This window comes from Xenopus tropicalis, chromosome 1, assembly GCF_000004195.4.
Source record: "Xenopus tropicalis strain Nigerian chromosome 1, UCB_Xtro_10.0, whole genome shotgun sequence".
In the NCBI taxonomy this organism is placed as follows: domain Eukaryota; kingdom Metazoa; phylum Chordata; class Amphibia; order Anura; family Pipidae; genus Xenopus; species Xenopus tropicalis.
In genome coordinates, this window is record NC_030677.2 from 98809226 (window position 1) to 98828617 (window position 19392).

Here is a 19392-nt window from a genome sequence, read left to right on the forward strand (position 1 = left end):
AAGAAGAATCTGAATTCAGCAAAAGAAAGATCTATTTTTGTATACACTCAAAGCAGTGGAATCCCAGACAATGGACAAAATATTGAACTTCACATTGTATTTTACTTAGAACTTATTCCATTACCTGACGGATGTGCAGAATAATGGTGTGGTCAAGATTCCAGATGCAAAAGGAGACGACGCCTGGAAAGTTTATTTTGATGAGACAGCCCAGGAAATTGTGGATGAATTTGCAATGAGATATGGAGTGGAGTCCATATATCAGGCCATGACGTGAGGAACAGTGAAAACTCTTAAATAATACTTTAAGGGAGCAAACAGTATAGTAATTAAAGGATAAATATACACCTGTGTTCAGTGTCACCAAAATAAATATGGCTTATGTTAAAAATGTTTTCTAATTATTCAATTAATTTTAAAAATTGAAGTATCTTCCTTTTCTATTTTAAAGGGCTAACTGATAAATTTTGCAGTGATCCCCAATCAGTGGCTTTTAAGTAACATGTTTCTCCCCATCCCCTTCAATGTTGCTCCCAGTGGGCTCAAAGTACAGTAGGTGCCCATTTTTAAACGTTTTGGAGGCATAAAGACAATGTGTACTGCCAAAAAGAGCCGCCTGGAGGTTAGCAGTCCACATTGGGCTACCAAACAGACAATCATAGTCTTTATTTGGCTCACCCAAAGAACTTTTTTCATGCTTGTGTGGCTCATCACCTTTCTACATCTGAGTTTGGTTCATGAGTAAAAAAAGGTTAGGGATCCCCGGACTACAGCATGAAATAGCAGCATACATTATTCAACTAATTAATGCTGAACAGAGATGTATATTTATCCCTTACATTCAAGGCATAACACATAAAGATTTAAAGGAGAATGCAAGTCAAAATTTAAAAAACATACTGCCCAATAGTCCTCCTATTGTTTAGCAAAAACGCCACACTTTTGGCTCACCTAATCAAATATTTACTTACTTCACATTTTCTAGAACAGGCAGCCATCTCTAAAAAGTTATTTCTCCCTTTCCTCCTCCTCCTTGCTTTATATTGCACATGTGTTTCATTCCCTCCCCCCCCTCCCCTCTGCCAGATCCGCTTCTGATTGGCTGGTGGGCATGTGTAGCTCAGAACAGGAGACAGGATCAAGTTACACACATGCTCAGAAAACAGGAAGGGGAGAGAGATTTCAGTGATGTCACTGTAGTCTTCACACTGCTGTAGGCTGCCAGCACCATGCCTTTAGACTTACTTTTAATTTATATTAACCTTTCATTGTCCTTTAAAGACTCTGGAATTAAGCCATAGGGGATGCATGTGGAAAGATTTGTTCCTAGCTATATAGTTAGTGTAACTTTGAAAAATAGTACAAAATATGTTACTTCTCTCACATTTACAAATGTTATTTGCTAATTTTTTGTTGTAATTGTTTCCCTTTATTTTTCTCTGTAGGCATTTTGCCTGCCTTTCATCTAAATATATGTGTCCAGGAGTACCAGCTGTAATGAGTACTCTTCTTGCCAACATTAATGCTTACTATGCGCACACAACTGCATCCACTAATGTGTCTGCCTCCGACCGATTCTCTGCCTCAAACTTTGGGGTAAGCTCCATTCTATACTTCTGAAGTAAATAAGCCGCAATGTTCTCTATTTGATAGCACTGGTAATTTATCTTTACTCTTGTATGAATTCATTATGTTTTATAATGATGCAGAGTGGGTGTGGACACTAATAAAACATATATTTTTTTTAAATTTAACAGAAGGAGAGATTTGTAAAGCTGCTTGACCAGTTGCACAATTCCTTACGCATTGACCTGTCCATGTATCGGGTAAGGAAAGAACAAGATCACAAGGAGTATAAACAGGATTTTACAATGCAATAATATTTTGTCCCACTATAAGGCTGTAGTAAACAAATATGTACTGTTGTACATGCCTTCTGCACTTCATAAATGATGGAGAGGAAGTTCCTCAATCAGGGGCATAATATATTCTAGTATTTCTGTGCTTTTTCATTTGTCAGGGGAAAGCTCTTGTGGATTTTTTCTATTCAGTTTATTCATTATGTTGGTGTCTCCTTTTGTGTTTTGCAGAACAACTTCCCTGCTAGCAGCCCTGAAAGACTCCAAGATCTCAAGTCCACTGTAGATTTACTAACTAGCATAACATTTTTCCGGATGAAGGTGAGAGACACAGAGACCATGAAAATGGTCAACAGACAAAGCAAATGTATCTGTATATTCTATCAAATCAGCTTAGGGTAACAATGAGCTATAACTTCCACCACTCAATTATATGTGTCCTTACAGGGCATGAAAAATGTCTTAGAAAGAATTTGCAAATATTTATATTGCCTTATGCTTTATTTTCCATCCTTTTCATAGTGTCTTATTTTTTATTAATCCCTTGTATCACATACCATACAGGTACAAGAGCTTCAGAGCCCACCACGGGCAAGCCAAGTTGTTAAGGACTGTGTGAAGGCATGCCTTAACTCAACCTACGAATATATCTTTAACAACTGCCATGAACTTTATAGCCGAGAATATCAAAGTGACCCTGTAAGTACTACATTTTCTAATGTCTATTTCTAATGTCTATTATTCTAATCATTTCTTCAGAAAATGTATACTTGAACATGATTATTTTTCAAATCCAGCAACTGTGTAAGTTTTGTGTTTAAATCTGTTTTGTATTGAAGGGAATATGTATTAACCCTTTAAGTGCCAAGAGAATTTTGTATGTCGTTTGCACTCCAGATCTTTTTTTGAAGGTTTTGTGCTGTCTCTCTTGTGCTGTGTTTTAAGTTAGTTGTGTAAGTGTTGTGTAATTCCAAAACTATAACAAGATATAAGCTTCTTAATCCTGATAAAAAATATTTTCATAATATATAGTTATATCTCAGAAGTGATGTGAAAAGCCCCATATCACCCAAATGCACCAATACCAGCCATAAATAAATTTATACAAATTTTTTAAAGCACCCCTCTAGAAATCTACATACTTCTGATTTCAAGACTCCATAAAAGTTAGCAGTTTCTATAAAAATGTATGCAAGTTATGAGAAATCACCAATATAAAACACCACAACATGAATGGCCAGCCTAGTATGCTTAGAATCACCAAATTATATGGCAAGCAGAGCCACCCAAAAGCAGAACAGTACATACAAATAATTATGGAGGTCATTTCAGCTACTGCAAAATCAACACAGTTACTGAATTTTATGTGGGGTAAAGTCATACATTTTTGGAAAGTTCGACCAAAGCCAGAATGGATGAAGCATCTTTCCATGCTAAACTACTAAGCCACAATGCTTTGCCAAACTTAGAGGTTTGGATAAAATTTCTGAAATTCACATCAAAACTTGCATTTTGCAGCACTGTATCTTTCACATGTCATTAGGTATCAAGATATGCCAGGGGTCCACTGAACAAAATGTATAGGATTACCAAAGCATCTGGCAGAAACCAAAATATACCTTGAGCTTACATATTCCATGGCATATATTTATACTACTTCAGTAGTAAATGGACCCTATAAAACTTTTTTTAGGGGGGAAAAGTACACATCCTGCCCAATTTTAAAATGGGTAGAAATCTTTGTGTCTTAAACATGTGCTAAACTAACCAATTTTTATGAAAGACTATCCCAAAGCTTGCTTGGCAGAAATGAGGGCCACAGCACAATGCATGACTGGGGGGGCACTGTGGTAAGTGCTAGGATAGAGACAGCAGCAGACACATTTCACGTGTCTACTGCTGCCTATGGGCCCCTGGGTGATTGCTCCAGAAGCACAGTCATTCTGCTCCAGCTCATTGCCCATTGTCAGAGTAGAGAAAAATCTGCTCCTCTGCTTCCCTGCCTGGAAGTGCTACAGAACATAGAATCCATGTCCTGTGGCACTTGAAGGGTTAATAAATCATTTTGTTGGGGTTGTATGCATGATTGATCTTGGCGTTTTAAGATAGGATGCTGACAGAGTAAATATTCAGATGCCAGTGTGTGTGTCTTGGTCTTACTGTCTCACTTACTTTCCCTGACAGGCTAAAAAAGGGGAGGTACCCCCAGAAGAACAGGGGCCAAGTATAAAGAACTTAGATTTTTGGTCCAAACTAATCACATTGATTGTGTCTATCATAGAGGAAGATAAGAACTCATATACACCTTGTCTAAACCAGTGAGTATTTTTGTTGACTAGCTGGCAGGCAGATGATAAGAAATACAAAAGGAATAACCTAGATTTGAGGATTCTTAATTTAAATGCATTATTTCATTTGGATTTATTTTCATACATCTTTGTCCCTTTGCATCACTCTATCATTAGGTTTCCTCAGGAGCTAAATGTTGGTAAGATTAGTGCTGAGGTCATGTGGAGTCTCTTTGCTCAAGACATGAGATATGCTATGGAAGGTAGGTAACCTCCGAGAACTGTGATAGATATTTTTTTATTTTATTTTACCCTTGTTTTTAAATTTCCCTCGTTTTATATTTGGAACTTTTACAGCAACATGCATATAAATAATGGGTTTCAATCCTCTGTCTATCTTTTGTATAGAACACGACAAACACCGCCTGTGTAAGAGTGCAGACTACATGAACTTGCATTTTAAGGTCAAGTGGTTGTACAATGAATATGTAACTGAGCTACCATCTTTTAAGAGCAAGGTTCCAGAATATCCCGCGTAAGTGACCTCTCTCTGTTGCAAACTCACTTGGGACAACTTGTTCTATCTAGTAATTGTGGATTTGGTAATCATAGTTTAAATTAAAATGTTGGTGTTGGTTCTTAGAGTCTCATTAGATAATTTCCTTTTTTAAAATCTCACAGCTGGTTTGAGCCTTTTGTAATTCAGTGGCTGGATGAAAATGAAGAGGTCTCCCGGGATTTTCTGCATGGAGCACTTGAAAGAGATAAGAAGGATGGGGTAAGATCTCAAGTTTTAATCAACAGTATGTTATTTTCTCTCATTTCAGTTATATTTTTGCTGTTCTTCAGGCTATCCGTTGAGTCTCACTTTAATTTAAAAAGAAAAGAGGGCATTTCCTTTTTCTCAGAAGGGTATCAAGGGGTATCGTTAATTTAACAACAGTTTTTGCCTTAAAAGTTTAGAAAACAGAAGGAATTTTTAAGCTTTCTAATAGTTCTGCCACACTTGACCTATCAAATATCCACCTTTACCACCTTTAAAATATTCAAGGTCTTGGAAAGATTTACTTTGATCAAATTTAGGGATGCACCGAATCCACTATTTTGGGATTCAACTGAACCCCAAATCCTTCGTACAAGATTTGTCTGAATCCCGAACCAAATCCTAACTTGCATATTCAAATTACTCTACGGAAGGATCAAAAAGAACAAATTTTCATCTTCCATGTTTATATGAAGAAAAGTCACACAATTTAAAGGATTCTGATTCTGTTCAGCTAGACATGTGGATTCGGACAAATCTGAATCCTACTGATAAAGGCAGAATCTTGGCCAAATCCTGGATTTGGTGCATCCCTATTAAAAAAAACAATGCTATTTGCATCATGCGCTTAAACTAATTGCAAATAATGCAATGTGTTCATTAGTTGTTCAGTTTTAAAGGGGTGTTAGGATAATGCTGCCAATCCAAATAAAGTCGCAAGGGAAAACCATGGGTTAACACTGCACGTGGTGCTTCCATATCCACAAGCTGTTGTATATCACAAAGAAAACTTTGTTTTCTTTATGCATTGGTAGCAATTGCACCAACACAATGTAGGAAAAAGGGGAAAAGGGCAGCACATTAGTATCAGTACCATTTTTTGGTTCTAGCAGTAGTGTGAGAAGTCATGTCCTTGGACTCTGACCTACTCATTAGTGTCCTGCTTACTGAACTCTTGGATAATGTAGATAAGGGTAGAATACTTAAGAGCACATGTGACTATAATTCATTAAGGAGCAAGCACTGAGGTGCCTTGTGTAGGATAGGGCCATATGCACCTTCCTTTAAAGTGGCTCAAACTAACGTTTTACATTTTTTGAAATCATAAATATATAAAAACAAAGTCTGCGTGCAGTTGGTCTGATCAGCAGTCGGGTGAAAACTACAGGCTTTTCCTAATTTTAATGCAATGTGTATTATGTGTAGTATATGAATTCCTGATTTATTGCTCAGTGGATTTTTAAAATAGCCATAAAATAGCCATTCTTGTTGCATTTTTACTAGGAAAATATTTTTTAATTACAAGGTATGTGGGTAACACAATCCTGAGGTCATGTGATCATATTTGCAGTTAAAAAAAAAAATAAGTAGCAATTTAAAGCAGTGAAGTTGCAATCCAATTTTGATTGAACCTTCTTGTAGTTTCTTCTATTCTGCCTTTTCATGGCAAATGATAAAATCTAGAAAAATTTCAAATTGTATATTCCAAATAAGAAGTTTAGCGCTTGGTACTATACTATTTCAAAGTTTATTTAGATTCATTTCTGGGTTTTACATACTATCACTTTTGCAACCTAGGAGATTTACGTTTGCATAAATATAAAGCGAGAGGGTCACCTTGCATGGGTGGTTATTACTCCGGTTCATAAAATTATTATCAGCTGATATAGGCATTTGGAGCACTGCCATCAATTCCAGCAATCCAATCACTACATGTGCAAAATGTATTTCAGACAGAGTTAAATAAAATAAACAACTAAGATCTGAGCAATGTACAATTAAGTGGGGCAAACTGTTTTCCCTTTGTATCTTACTTTAATTGATATAATCATAAACCCAGAAAACTTGTGTGAACGGGACTAATTGCACTGTTGTTTTCTTTAGTTTAATTTCCACTAGATTTTCTACATTTTTACATGCTATAAATCTTCCCTCATATTATAGATTTTATGTGCTAGCCTTAAAAGGCATTAATAAAATATGAAGTGGTTCCTTTACTTTCTTACAGTTCCAGCAGACCTCTGAACATGCCCTGTTCTCCTGCTCTGTGGTGGATGTTTTCTCACAACTTAACCAGAGCTTTGAGATCATTAAGAAGTTGGAGTGTCCAGACCCACAAATTGTGGGGCATTACATGCGTAGATTTGCCAAGGTACTGTGTCCTTCTTCAGTCACTTTATCTTATGCATTCCAAGCATTATGGTACTATTCCGACTGATGTATCTATCTATCTGTTTTGTCCATGTAAAATGTCCCTGTCTTTTACTTACTAATTTTCTGATTTCTTTATTTAGTTGATACTTTTCTCCCTCGTGCAGCGCCAGATTTCTTATCTGACCCATTCCCTGCCCCCCCTCCCCCCGTGCATGCGCATTTGCTAACACCCCCATTTAAACTCACATACCGAGCAGTGAGGAGAGCAAAATTTCAATGCAGTGGAAAGCATGCTTCCCCTTAATTTGTGCCGCCCTAGACCTGGGCCTTTGTGGCATCCCCAAATCTGGGCCTGCCCTTGCGTTCAATTTTTTTGTATAATTAGCATATATTTTGTCATATTAATTCAACCTTTGTAATTAGTAATGTTACTAGAGACCCAGCCTCACTGTTCCAAAACTTTGTATAGACCATAATGACATTCTTAGAATAAGAGAAATAGTTTTTCTACATGATTGGATTTAAAGTCCAGTTAAATAAAATGGTCTTATGGTCTTGTATGTATATGTTACAAAGAATACTTTAATTATACTTCCAGTTTTTTTTTATTGCAGGAGCCAGAGTTTTGGATATTAAATGCAGATTCTCAGGGACCATGTTATGGAGATTCCAGCAACTATTCATAGATACCGGTTTATACAGAGTATTTTTCAATTCTATCCATTTCTCTTTGCAGACGATCAGTAATGTTCTGCTGCAGTATGCTGAAATTATTTCCAAAGATTTTGCATCTCATTGCTCCAAAGAGAAGAAAGAAGAAAAAGTGGTAATATTATAATATATATTCTTGAATTACTTTATAATTTCATGCTTTTTGTCCTAATGTTCCCCTATTGAAAAGTCTTTGCTATAAAACAGTGTCCAGTCCACGCTGTGTTCCCTATTTAGTAAGGGTACCATTCATCTTTCCAGTATTTGGAGGATTCTGCGATACAAAAATCAACACTTGCAAGTGCTTGCAGCTCTTGCAATTATATGTTGCTAGATCAGGAACCTGATCTGCATGCCCTGTTACATGTTCCTTTCTGTTTTATTGCCTTTTATGGATTATAAAGGAAAGCTGTGGCCAGATTAATAACAGCTGCAGCAAACCAAGCCTACCTAAAATAACCCAACAATTGATTGCTACAGAGATCATAAGCTGCAAGGTTCAATGGTTTTAGAGGCTTTCGTGTTCTTTTTATTTTCGTTTCGCATTTAAATTCGTTTGTGACTTTTATAGTCAGGTCTTTTAATAAATGACTAGACATCGGAAAAAAAATATACAATGCTTAGTAAATGGCCGCTTTGTGTTAATTCCTGGAATGAAAGTTGCCTGTGTGGCTTTGCAATTTTCCTAGACAAATTTGTGCTTCATGCAAAGAAGATTTCAGCAAAAAAACACTACTATTAGGCCTAAATGTAAATCCACAAGCCATCTTCTGTTCCTTTTACTGTTGTGGGTAAATGCACTATGAATACAAGCATCCCCAATAAAACATAAATAAACATAGCTTTAATCATACCTGTCTCCTTTCTCTCTTGTTTCTTCCTCTACCTCCAGCCCTGTATTCTTATGAACAACATCCAGCAACTTCGAGTGCAACTAGAAAAAATGTTTGAAGCAATGGGAGGAAAGGAGGTTAGTTTTCTCTGTATTGCTTCACTCTCCTACTTTCTATTACAAGACTGTGACAAAACCTAATTTGATTGAATTTCTGAGCAAGGTCTTTGGTAAGTATAGCATTTCTCTGCGAGCCCAATACCACTATGAGCCACTCATCATTTCAAAAAGCAAACTTCATGTCACTGCTCATGACATGCAGTTTTTAGCCCAAAAATACTCATTTAGGGTATTGACTCCGGCTGGCTGAAATTCACTGGCAGAGAAACGGTATATGTGCCATTGGCCTAATGAATATGTGGATAACAGATGAAAGTGCCATGTGTATACAGATTATATGAACATATGATCGTATTAAGGCATTAAGTACCTCATCTTATTCCACTTATGGCTCATATGCACCAATTTTTAAAGACATACCTTTTGATACCATTTTCATTTTTTTCTAATGTATTTGCTGACTCATGCCCAGCTGGATGCAGAAACAAGTGACATTCTTAAAGAGCTGCAGGTGAAACTCAACAATGTCCTAGATGAGCTAAGCAGAGTGTTTACCACCAGGTGAGTGTGGCTTTATCAAAGTAAAGCTATCTAGCAATGTTTTATTTTATTAAAATTAGAAGGAAACATAAGAGAAAATATTTGCTTCCAGTGAACATGAAGAGTGGTTTATTAGAGAACTGCACAACATAACTTCTTATTTAGTATGTATATATGTATATCTTTATTTATAAAGTGCTACTTATGTACGCAGCGCTGTACTATTGGTCTGCATGTACAGCCACTTTTTTGTGTATATATTTGGATATTCTGTATATATGCATATATTCTCTTTTTCGTATGGCTCATGGGATTTTCCATTTTTTTATTAGTTTTCAGGCACAAATTGAGGAGTGTGTGAAGCAGATGGGTGACATCCTGAGCCAGGTAAAAGGGACCGGAAATGTACCAGCCAGTAACTGCAGCAGTGTGGCTCAGGATGCAGATAATGTATTGCAGCCTATCCTGGATCCTCTGGACAGCAAGTGAGAAAACATACACAGAATATGTATAAAGGATATATATCACAGGAAGCTTATCAATAGATATTTCATCTGAACCCCTCCCCCCCACCGTTACCACAAAGTGGTCTTTCCATCCCATCACCCTCAAAGTTTTAACAAATAAGCGAAGGCAATGCACAGTTAATGTTTGAGTTAAAGGTAGCATCATTAAAGCACAAATATAGTGAAACAATAAATAATAGAAAAAAATAGATATTTCATATATTTATGCATAGAAAGGGTTTATTTTATTTGTAACAAAGATGAATATAAAGTCATGTTATAAAGTGGTTGCTGTTATGAGCATAGGAGATGATCTGGAGAAATTATTCATGCAAACACATTTATTTAGCACATTATTTATCAAGAGAGCATCTTTGGAAATCAGATGAATGTATATACTTATTAAAACTATCCATCAAGTTCATTCTTGTCTTGTGATCCCACAAACACTCACGCACACACATAGGGGCACATTTACTAACCCACGAACGGGCCGATGCGTCCGATTGCATTTTTTTTCGTAATGATCGGTATTTTGCGATTTTTTGCGATTTTTTCGGCGTCTTTACGATTTTTGTGAAAAAACGCGAGTTTTTCGTAGCCATTCCGAAAGTTGCGCAAAGTCGCGATTTTTTCGTAGCGTTAAAACTTGCGCGAAAAGTCGCGCCTTTTAAGTTTTAACGCTACGAAAAAGGCGCGACTTTTCGCGCAAGTTTTAACGCTATGAAAAAATCGCGACCTTGCGCAACGTTCGTTTTCCAATCGGAATTTTTCCAATTCGGATTCGAATTCGTGTCTTAGTAAATCAGCCCCATAGGCATAGTTACATGTATATAAAAAGAATAGCACTGAGAAAACATTTTCTTACTAAATCCATTTATTATTATATCCATTTGTTTTTAAACTTTAGCCTGACACTATTTGCCAAGATCTGTGAAAAGACAGTCCTGAAGCGGGTACTAAAAGAACTCTGGAAGCTTGTGATGAATACAATGGAGAAAACGATTGTCCTTCCACCACTAACAGACCAAACAGTAAGTATAATGTGCACATTTCTGGGCATTGCAGCTACATCTTACTTAAGAGGTAAAACTAAACTTCAGAGCCACTAAACACCCAGTGTCCCTTCCAGAGCATATTTACAAGGACATCTATGGCTGTTAAATACATATAAGGTGCCAGGCACATGATGATAATATTTTACAGATCTCTTGAAAATAATTGTCCCTCTAATAACTTAACTGATGTTAAATGTCGCCAGGTTGAAATTTGTATAATGACAAAATTCCCATCAGTGCAAAAACTCTTTGGACAGTAATGCAAACTTTTATAATTTTGGCAAGAAAGTTGAAGAAAAGCTTTAATAAAAGTGAAAACATTGAAATTCAGTGTCCCAAAGTGTGATATGTTCATAATGAGTACAAATAAATAGGGTTTGTGCTGGACATACTTTTGGCCTATTGTTTTAATTATGAAATATCCATGTTTTTTGTTATCTTTAGTTAAACAGGAAAAACAGGGAAACTGAAGCTGCTCCATGTATGGTCCTTCCGTAAATAATTAGATTACTAGTAAACAACCATTCCTTTCACCTCTTTGTTGTGACTGTTTTGACTTACCAATAAGCAGGAGTCCATTATGCAGGGGGATTATCTCTGCCCTAATAAACTAACCATTCGCCAATGGTTAGTGAAATGCGGAATGCAGAATTTCGCTGTGAATCCATGCCTGGCGATAAAATTTACCCATCACTAGACAAGAAGAATGAGCTCCCAGCCTCTAAGAGCATACAATCTTTGGATCGGGTTACTCTTTCTTAAAGACAATTCCCCATGTGTAATAAAAGGCACACCGACCCGGGTTGCTTTTAAACAGATGATCAGTAAATGCTCCCTGCTGCTATGGTCACTTCTCCTGGGCAAACAGGTTAGTGTCTTTATTACACAACCCCCAATAGGTTTGTTTCTCTTGAGATAAAACTTACAAGGAGTATCAATATAAGAAATTGGATAATGCTTCACTATACTGTGCATTGTTGTAGCATCAGGTGCAGGCTGCCGATCCCACTGCTGAGGGTCAACTATAACTCACTGATAAACACGCTGCAGGACTCCGATTCTATGTAAAAAGTGTTTATTGTGCCAATAAACCAATCTGCTTTATTGGTACAATAAAAACTTTTTACATCGAAACGGAGTGCTGCAGCATGATTATCAGTGACTTACAAGAAGTATGTTACAAATTATATATGCACTGAATTTTACTCAATTTTAACTTGGCTGTTAGTACAGTACAGAAAGCTGACTGTATTAAAATATTTAACTTTTAAATAATAAGTATTCAAATTTAAATTTTTGTCAGATATGTGCTTACGTTATTACATTTATTTTTCAGCCATTTAATGGCTGTGTAATGGTTATAAATCTGTACTTCTGCTTATAGTCTGTGTACTATAATTGTATGAATGATTAGCAAGGTGAATGTCTTAATATCTCGGTGCATAAATGACTTGTACAGGTATGGGATCCATTATCCGAAAAACTCGTTATTCAGAAAGCTCCAAATTACGGAAAGCCTGTCTCCCTTAGACTCAATTTTAATCAAATGATTTAGATTTAAAATGTATTTCCTTTTTCTCTGTAGTAATAAAAGAGTAGCTTGTAATTGATCCAAACTAAGATATAATTAATCCTTATTGGGGGCAAAACAATCCTATTGGGTTTAATTGATATTTTAGTGATTTTTTCTTAGACTTAAGGTATGGAGATATAAATTATGGAAAAACCCCTTATCCGCAATACCCTTGATCCCAAGCATTCGGGATAAAGGGTCCCATACCTGTACTCTAAAAGACTTTGTAAACACACAGAATATGTAGCAGTCCTAAAATCTACTAGAACATAAGGGCGAATTAAACTGTAAAAAGGTACAAGCATGTCAGAGGCAAGCCAGATTAGAATGTATAGAAACTGCAACTTTAAAGGTGATTTTCACCTTTAAAATGTTATAATATTATAGACTGGGCTTCCTGGTCTTCATTTTATATTGATTTTTAATGCCTTTCTACTCCACTTTTCAAACGACTGCTTGTTTGCCAGGGTAAATGAAATCCCAAACTTTAGAGCTGTAAAAAATGAAGGCAAAAAAAAAAATGAAGACCAACCGCAAATAGCCTTAAAATACAATTGTCTACAGCATAATAATAGTTACATTTAAGTTGAAAAAAGTCACACTTTTGTCTGGAGTTTTGTGTAGTTGCATCTGTGCTCCCAGTGAGATCTAATAGGCTTCATACTTCTTTTTGTTCTCTTATTTACTTATTCCTATTTTTCAACATATAACAGTTTGCTTAATTTAGTTACACCAAGCAAACATACAATTGCCATAGTCCCTTTAAGTGTAAGTCCAGTCACGATAAACCTCTCAGCATTCTTGTACTCAATCTCTGTGCAGATTTCCACAATTTCAGCAAACTTAATTCCAAAATCTGGTCTAGATTGTGATTTTCTCTCCAATTACTTATTAATGGTATATAAAAAGAGTCAATGTCTAACAAACCTTATTTCTGTGAGATTATTTCATCGGTGAAGTAAAACATGGTGTTTGTTGTACTTCTGGTGCCTCCACTCTGAAGTTCTAGTATACCAGCAGGTTGGTGCTGGACTTGTTGATATGGTTTAATACATTTGTTCCTATATGTGCACGTCATGCTTGGAGCCTATTGAGGCAGCTGATATGATTTGTTAAATTGTTGTTTAAATGTGGATGTAATTGACATTTTGATATTTCCTAGGTGGTACTGAGACCTTTAGGCAAATGTTCCCTTACTTCTTCTTTTGCATCTTTGATCTTAAAATCGTAACCTTATTATAAATGGAAAGCATTTACGAAAAAAAATATTTATTATTAGGTTAAAGAATGTACCCTGATCATTTTCTTTGTACATTTAAAATATTATTTAACATGAATTCCACAATTCATTTCCTGCTATTTCTGCTGACATAAAATTTCAATTGTTTCAGTTGTTTCTCTTCATCATTTTTATCTTTTAAATAAGTGCGTTGCTCCTACCCTATAGGGCTTAAGGCCTGACACAACATTAAAACGATTGTCTTGTATCCCATGTTGTGTATAACAGAGGTGCTATCATTTGGAGCACTGATCCACAAACAAATATACAACTAAAATGTTTTAAAGATATAATATCTGGTACATATTTTTTAACCTGCATTTGAGCGCCCTCATACCAGCATCCTTTCTGCTTGTGTTTTATAATATGTCACTAGTATTTACCCTAGATTTACAACTCTCCTCTTTTAATAAAATGCTTAAGCTTAGTCTTCTGATCTGTCTGCAAGTGTTAAGCGTTTATACATGTTGCCTTTACAATCTGTCCAATGAACTTTATTATTTTACTTATTTATTACTTATTTACATTTATTTCTTTGACCTTTGATATCTAAAATACTGGATTGATGAGAATAAATTATTAAAGCAGACCCACATATATAGTTGGAGGCAATCCCAATGGAGGACATAGGTTGTTAATTACTAGAAGTGATTGCTTGTGTATAAAAAAATGTGACAATACAGCTCTACCAGAGCAAATCCTTAGTTGATAAGCATAATGAAGACATTCCGGTGAAGCATGTGTGGTTAATAGAGCTAGTTAATAAACATATAGAAAGGTATATTTTGTTGAAGCATTCAAGCATCATTGCACCTTTCCCCACTGTCAGCCATAATACCAAGTTCTTTTTATATGTTATTACAATGTATTACCAGTCTGTGGTTTGTCTTTGTAGAATATAAAGGTTGTATTTTAGTGTATCGTTCAGCAGCATCCGAGAGGTCACAATATACACCCTGTCTTAAAATAAAATATGCAAATTGATGGATTTACTTATTAAAAGAACAAGATAGATGTGTGGAGCCAAATTGGTTTTATTATTCTTAGCTGTACGGAAATGCCTGTAATGAATGTCTGACTACTTTCCTTTCCCTTCTGCTTGCCAATCTTGCAGATGATAGTAAGTAGATAAAATGTTTTCCTGTTTGGCCTCAATTTAGCTGGTCTCTTGTCAACTGTGAAGCTTCTACTGTCCCTTCTTTTGTGCCCTGCTGGCATTCCCTTTGCTCTGGTCTAACCCCTATGTCTGTTTCAGCTGGTTTTTTCATGTTTTAACCTTTTCAGTGCTTATATGTGTTGCTATACCTTGTAGCTCTAACACTTGTGGATTTCCCTTTGCATACCCTCACACCTTCCCCTGCATTCTAATGTGCTAGACCCTTTTGTGTTGCTCAGGCTTAAAACAAACCCATATATTAGGGATATATTATTATTATGTGGCGCAGCTCTAATTTGTGTTTTTGGTTTTCTACTTGTATAAGGTTTGTGCCCTACCAACTGCTAGGAACTGTCTAAGAGTGCTGGAAGCTGCAATGCACAGCAGATTAAGGATCTTGAGTGTGATTATTATTTTTTATATAGTTACATAGTTACATAGGGTTGAAAAAAGACCAGTGTCCATCAAGTTCAACCCATCCAAGTAAACCCAGCACACTTAACCCACACCTACCAATCTATACACTCACATACATACACTATATATACAACCACTAGTACTAACTGTAGATATTAGTATCACAATAGCCTTGGATATTCTGATTGATCAAGAACTCATCCAGGCCCCTCTTAAAGGCATTAACAGAATCTGCCATTACCACATCACTAGGAAGGGCATTCCACAACCTCACTGCCCTCACCGTGAAAAACCACCTACGCTGCTTCAAATGGAATATAGTGCCAGCTTCCATGTAGAAAATGGGAGTAATTTTCTCAGTATTGTTGCCAGAGAGGAGCTTCACTTTTTCAATAATTCATAGTACAAAGCTTAAAGGAGAAGAAAAGGTAAAAACTAAGTAAGCTTTATCAGAAAGGTCTATGTAAATACAGCCATAAGCACTCACAGAAAAGCTGCACTGAGTCCTCTATCAAAATAAACACAGGATTTCTGCTCTCCTTTTTTGTAAACCTGTTCTTTGGGTGTCTGACTTCCTCTCTCAGAAAAATCCTTAATTCCTGTGGTCAGAGTCTGTGCAGTTCTCTCTTCTCTCCCCTCTCCTGCTCCCCCCTCCCACAAGAATGCTAAGAACTCCCTTCCCCCCTCCCTTAGGAATGTGTGATCTGAGCTATAAGGGCTAGACTGCAAACTGGAAGCTACTTAAAATGGCATCTGCAATCTTAAGCAAACAGAAAAAGCTTCTAGGGCTCTTTACTCAGCAATGGCAATGCTTTCTGAAGTAAAATGCCAAAATGACTTTCCTTCTCCTTTAATAAAGTAAGGGTACTGATGGGATGACACATTGACAGAGGTCAGAAAGTCAGCGGGAAAAGACTTAATAAACATATAGAAAGGTGTGAGAGTGAGTAGTGAGACATATAAACAGACAGACAGTGAGTAGTGAGACATATAAACAGACAGACAGCCGTAAGGTTAATAAACAGTGACCTTATGGTAGGTTAGGAGAAGTTGACCTAGATGTTAAGTGATTTGCCACTGCATCCTCATCGGATGAGCCTGGTTCAGATCTCTGTGGAAACTCCTTGTGACCGAGCCACTTACAGTGATGTCTGCCTTAATTGCTGTAGTTCTTGTAAAACACTTTGAGTGTCCAGGGAGAAAACTGCTATTAAAAAACCTATTGCCTTCATGTAGTTGATAACATACATACAGTGTCAACAGAAAGGTTCATATGAAGATTCCCTAATTTTTCTAGAGATGTTCTTCACCATTTTAAAAAAAGTAATCCAGCCTGACTGTGGTCCCTGTGCTCCTCATGTCTCCTTGTGCTCCTCAAACACACAATGTCTGTGTCACATGCTTACTGCCTTGTCTTGTGTGAACTCTCGCTATTAGTGTTCACACCTGGTGTTGGTGTATACGCTATTTTATACACAATTGAAAGTATACTAATAAATATAATAAAATCCTCTATTACCAACAGTTCCTGTTTACTCACACATACAAACTAATATTTAACAAATGTCCGTATTCTCATATCACATATAACCTTGCAATACACTTACTGACACTCAGTATGTATGTGTTGTCCCAAATTAGTGACCAACTCTGACATGTTTCTGCAGGGGACGCTGCTGAGAAAACATGGCAAGGGAATAGAGAAGGTAAATGTGTACACAGGCATTGAAAGACTGCAGAGGAACACCGAGGGTCAGGTCAATAGAAAACTGCAAGTGTCAGAAAAAACAACAGAGCACTTTTTACTTTTTTCAGAACACTCTTTACAACCATGGAGACACTGCAGAATTAGATTGTGCTGATAGTATTTTAAACCATTTGCAGCCGGTTGTATAGGCCCAACTTCCCTGGTGCATTAGTCAAGGCTTATTTATGTCTCAAATACATTGATTGTGCCATGTTAGCTGATGTGCAGCTTTTACCCTGTTGCTGCACACTACAGCTGGTGCTGTTTGTACCCTAAAAGTATAATGTTAGACTATTATAGGCACCTGGCAAAGAATTTTTTATGTATACATTTATTTATCATTCAGGATTAATGCAACTCTATCCATGACAAGACAAAGCCTGAGGCCAGAGAGACTTCCCGTTCTTTATATTTTACAAGAGGGGGCAACTTTTTTGAGTAGAGATTCAAGTGACATCAGTATGCACTATGATTACTGATAATAGCACTAAGCACTGTTCATAAGGATATATTTTACAGGCTACTCTTGGCTGTTGTGTATTATATATGTGTGTGGTATTATAGCAGTGTAGATTGGGTGCTTGTGAGTAAATTTAAAGTGTAGGGATTAATATTTTATGAATGGAAAGTGTTTATTGGTTGAATAGTTGTGTGGTCATGGTATGTGCTCTGGTTTAAGTTAGTGTGCATGCAGATGTTTAGTTTGTATTTTCTGTTTGTGCTGTGTGTGAAAAGTGAATTCTTATTTCACACCCACACTCATATGTTAATCTCACACTTCTCTCTCCAGAGCAGGGTGAAGCTGCCGTACCACGCAGATGTAAGGACACTGTGTGTGTCTGTTTGTCTGTCTGCGCTTGCTCTTCTTTCTTCTGCCTTTCTCCCTCTGTTCTATGTACGGTTTTGACTCTCAGTTCTGCCTTTCTGTGATGTCCCCTAAATATCTTTTTTGTACACCAGCATATAATGTTGCATTAATTTAGTGTAGTACTAGAATGGAATCAGTAGCCCTCGCACAACATAGAGCTGGAAAACCTGGTATACAACAAGTTCATTCCTGGAAATAGTGGGATGCTGCTCTGCACAAACTTTACTATATGTAGAGAAAGTAAAAGTACTATGCCAGTTATAACTTGAAATGCTTTACAAAAGGCATTTACCATATTTTAGAGCTTTTATACTTCGATCATCATCATATATGTATTTATATAGTGTTAGTTTTATAACAAGGATTATAGAATATAAAGTGCCAAGTATATAAAGACATACACCAGAGACATCAAACCCTGCCTCAACTGAGACCTACATTATTGAGAGAAACCTAAACACAATAAAAAGTGCAGAAGAAAAACTGATGCAGTGAATATGAAAGTATGTAGATACCTTAGAGCAGGGCTGTCCAACTGGATGAGCCAGAGTGGCCTACCAAGGGCTTAAACATCATAATTTCAACATAACGTAGCCCTCAATCATGAATTATGACAAATAATTACTCAGTAACTGACTAAGCAAGGTTCAGGGGAGTTCTGCAAAGCAAGTTGTCTGACATTGCTTCATAACGATATGTGGAGAAGAAAAGTCTACAATATAGAAAAGGATACATGCTTAGGAAATAATGTAAAATAGATTTTAGATATTTTACTGTTTATTCCATTCTGCAATCTTTCTTCTCTTACAGGAGGATTTTTCCTTGTAAAAGTGTAGGAGCAGTATGGTCATTTGAATATTCAGCAGAGTTATACAGCAAGCAGCAATAGAAGGAGCTCAATGAGTTTTACTTTAGGTCAGGGCTGTCCATTTGGAGGCTCATACGTCAGATGTGAACCTCCAGTCTGCTCAAAGGCTCCATACACTGCACAGACTGTATTAGAACATTTTAATATGGCCCTTGAATATACTATATGAGAAATATTTATCCCACTGCATATAATAAGTTAGACAGCACTGCATAAGGTTTAGGAAATGGTATGTTGAGCTATTACATAATTTGGGAGGAAGTTGCATGAGCTTACAGAACTCTTTAGTTGCAGAACTTACTAACATGTTTTTCTTATAGGGATGTAAATACTTCCCACAGACACATTACTGTATCAATTATGTAATGTCTTTTTATTTAAAATAGGGAACCCACCTTATCATTAATGCAGCCAAGGAACTGGGCCAGTTATCCAAACTAAAGGTATGATGAGTGTTTTCCTACATACCAATGCAAGTAGCAAATCTTGTTATAATGACTTGGACAATAATAACTTGGAGAATTATGTTTTAGGATCACATGGTGCGAGAGGAAGCCAAGAGCCTCACCCCTAAGCAGTGTGCAGTGGTGGAGCTTGCACTTGATACAATTAAGGTAAAATATGTTTCACCTTTCCCCAAAATATTCATTTAC

The 19392-nt window shown here is 36.6% G+C and overlaps 1 protein-coding gene across 9 annotated transcripts in view; it reads left to right on the forward strand.

Annotated features, from left to right (window-relative positions):
• The window catches only part of unc13a (unc-13 homolog A), a 71158-nt gene that overhangs the window by 45171 nt on the left and 6595 nt on the right, over positions 1 to 19392 (forward strand). For 5 of the 9 annotated variants that reach the window (XM_031904660.1, XM_012954733.3, XM_031904666.1 and 2 more), the window contains 20 exons: positions 110 to 273; positions 1446 to 1596; positions 1758 to 1826; positions 2091 to 2180; positions 2424 to 2558; positions 4044 to 4177; positions 4325 to 4410; positions 4556 to 4682; positions 4829 to 4925; positions 6919 to 7062; positions 7801 to 7890; positions 8668 to 8745; positions 9200 to 9288; positions 9600 to 9752; positions 10684 to 10807; positions 14798 to 14803; positions 16924 to 16962; positions 17794 to 17823; positions 19126 to 19182; positions 19273 to 19353. In XM_031904660.1, coding sequence (XP_031760520.1) covers positions 110 to 273; positions 1446 to 1596; positions 1758 to 1826; positions 2091 to 2180; positions 2424 to 2558; positions 4044 to 4177; positions 4325 to 4410; positions 4556 to 4682; positions 4829 to 4925; positions 6919 to 7062; positions 7801 to 7890; positions 8668 to 8745; positions 9200 to 9288; positions 9600 to 9752; positions 10684 to 10807; positions 14798 to 14803; positions 16924 to 16962; positions 17794 to 17823; positions 19126 to 19182; positions 19273 to 19353 — 1944 coding nt within the window. The remainder of the gene's footprint in view (positions 1 to 109; positions 274 to 1445; positions 1597 to 1757; positions 1827 to 2090; positions 2181 to 2423; positions 2559 to 4043; positions 4178 to 4324; positions 4411 to 4555; positions 4683 to 4828; positions 4926 to 6918; positions 7063 to 7800; positions 7891 to 8667; positions 8746 to 9199; positions 9289 to 9599; positions 9753 to 10683; positions 10808 to 14797; positions 14804 to 16923; positions 16963 to 17793; positions 17824 to 19125; positions 19183 to 19272; positions 19354 to 19392) is intronic. The other 4 variants (XM_031904668.1, XM_031904669.1, XM_031904665.1 and 1 more) reach the window with 3 other exon arrangements.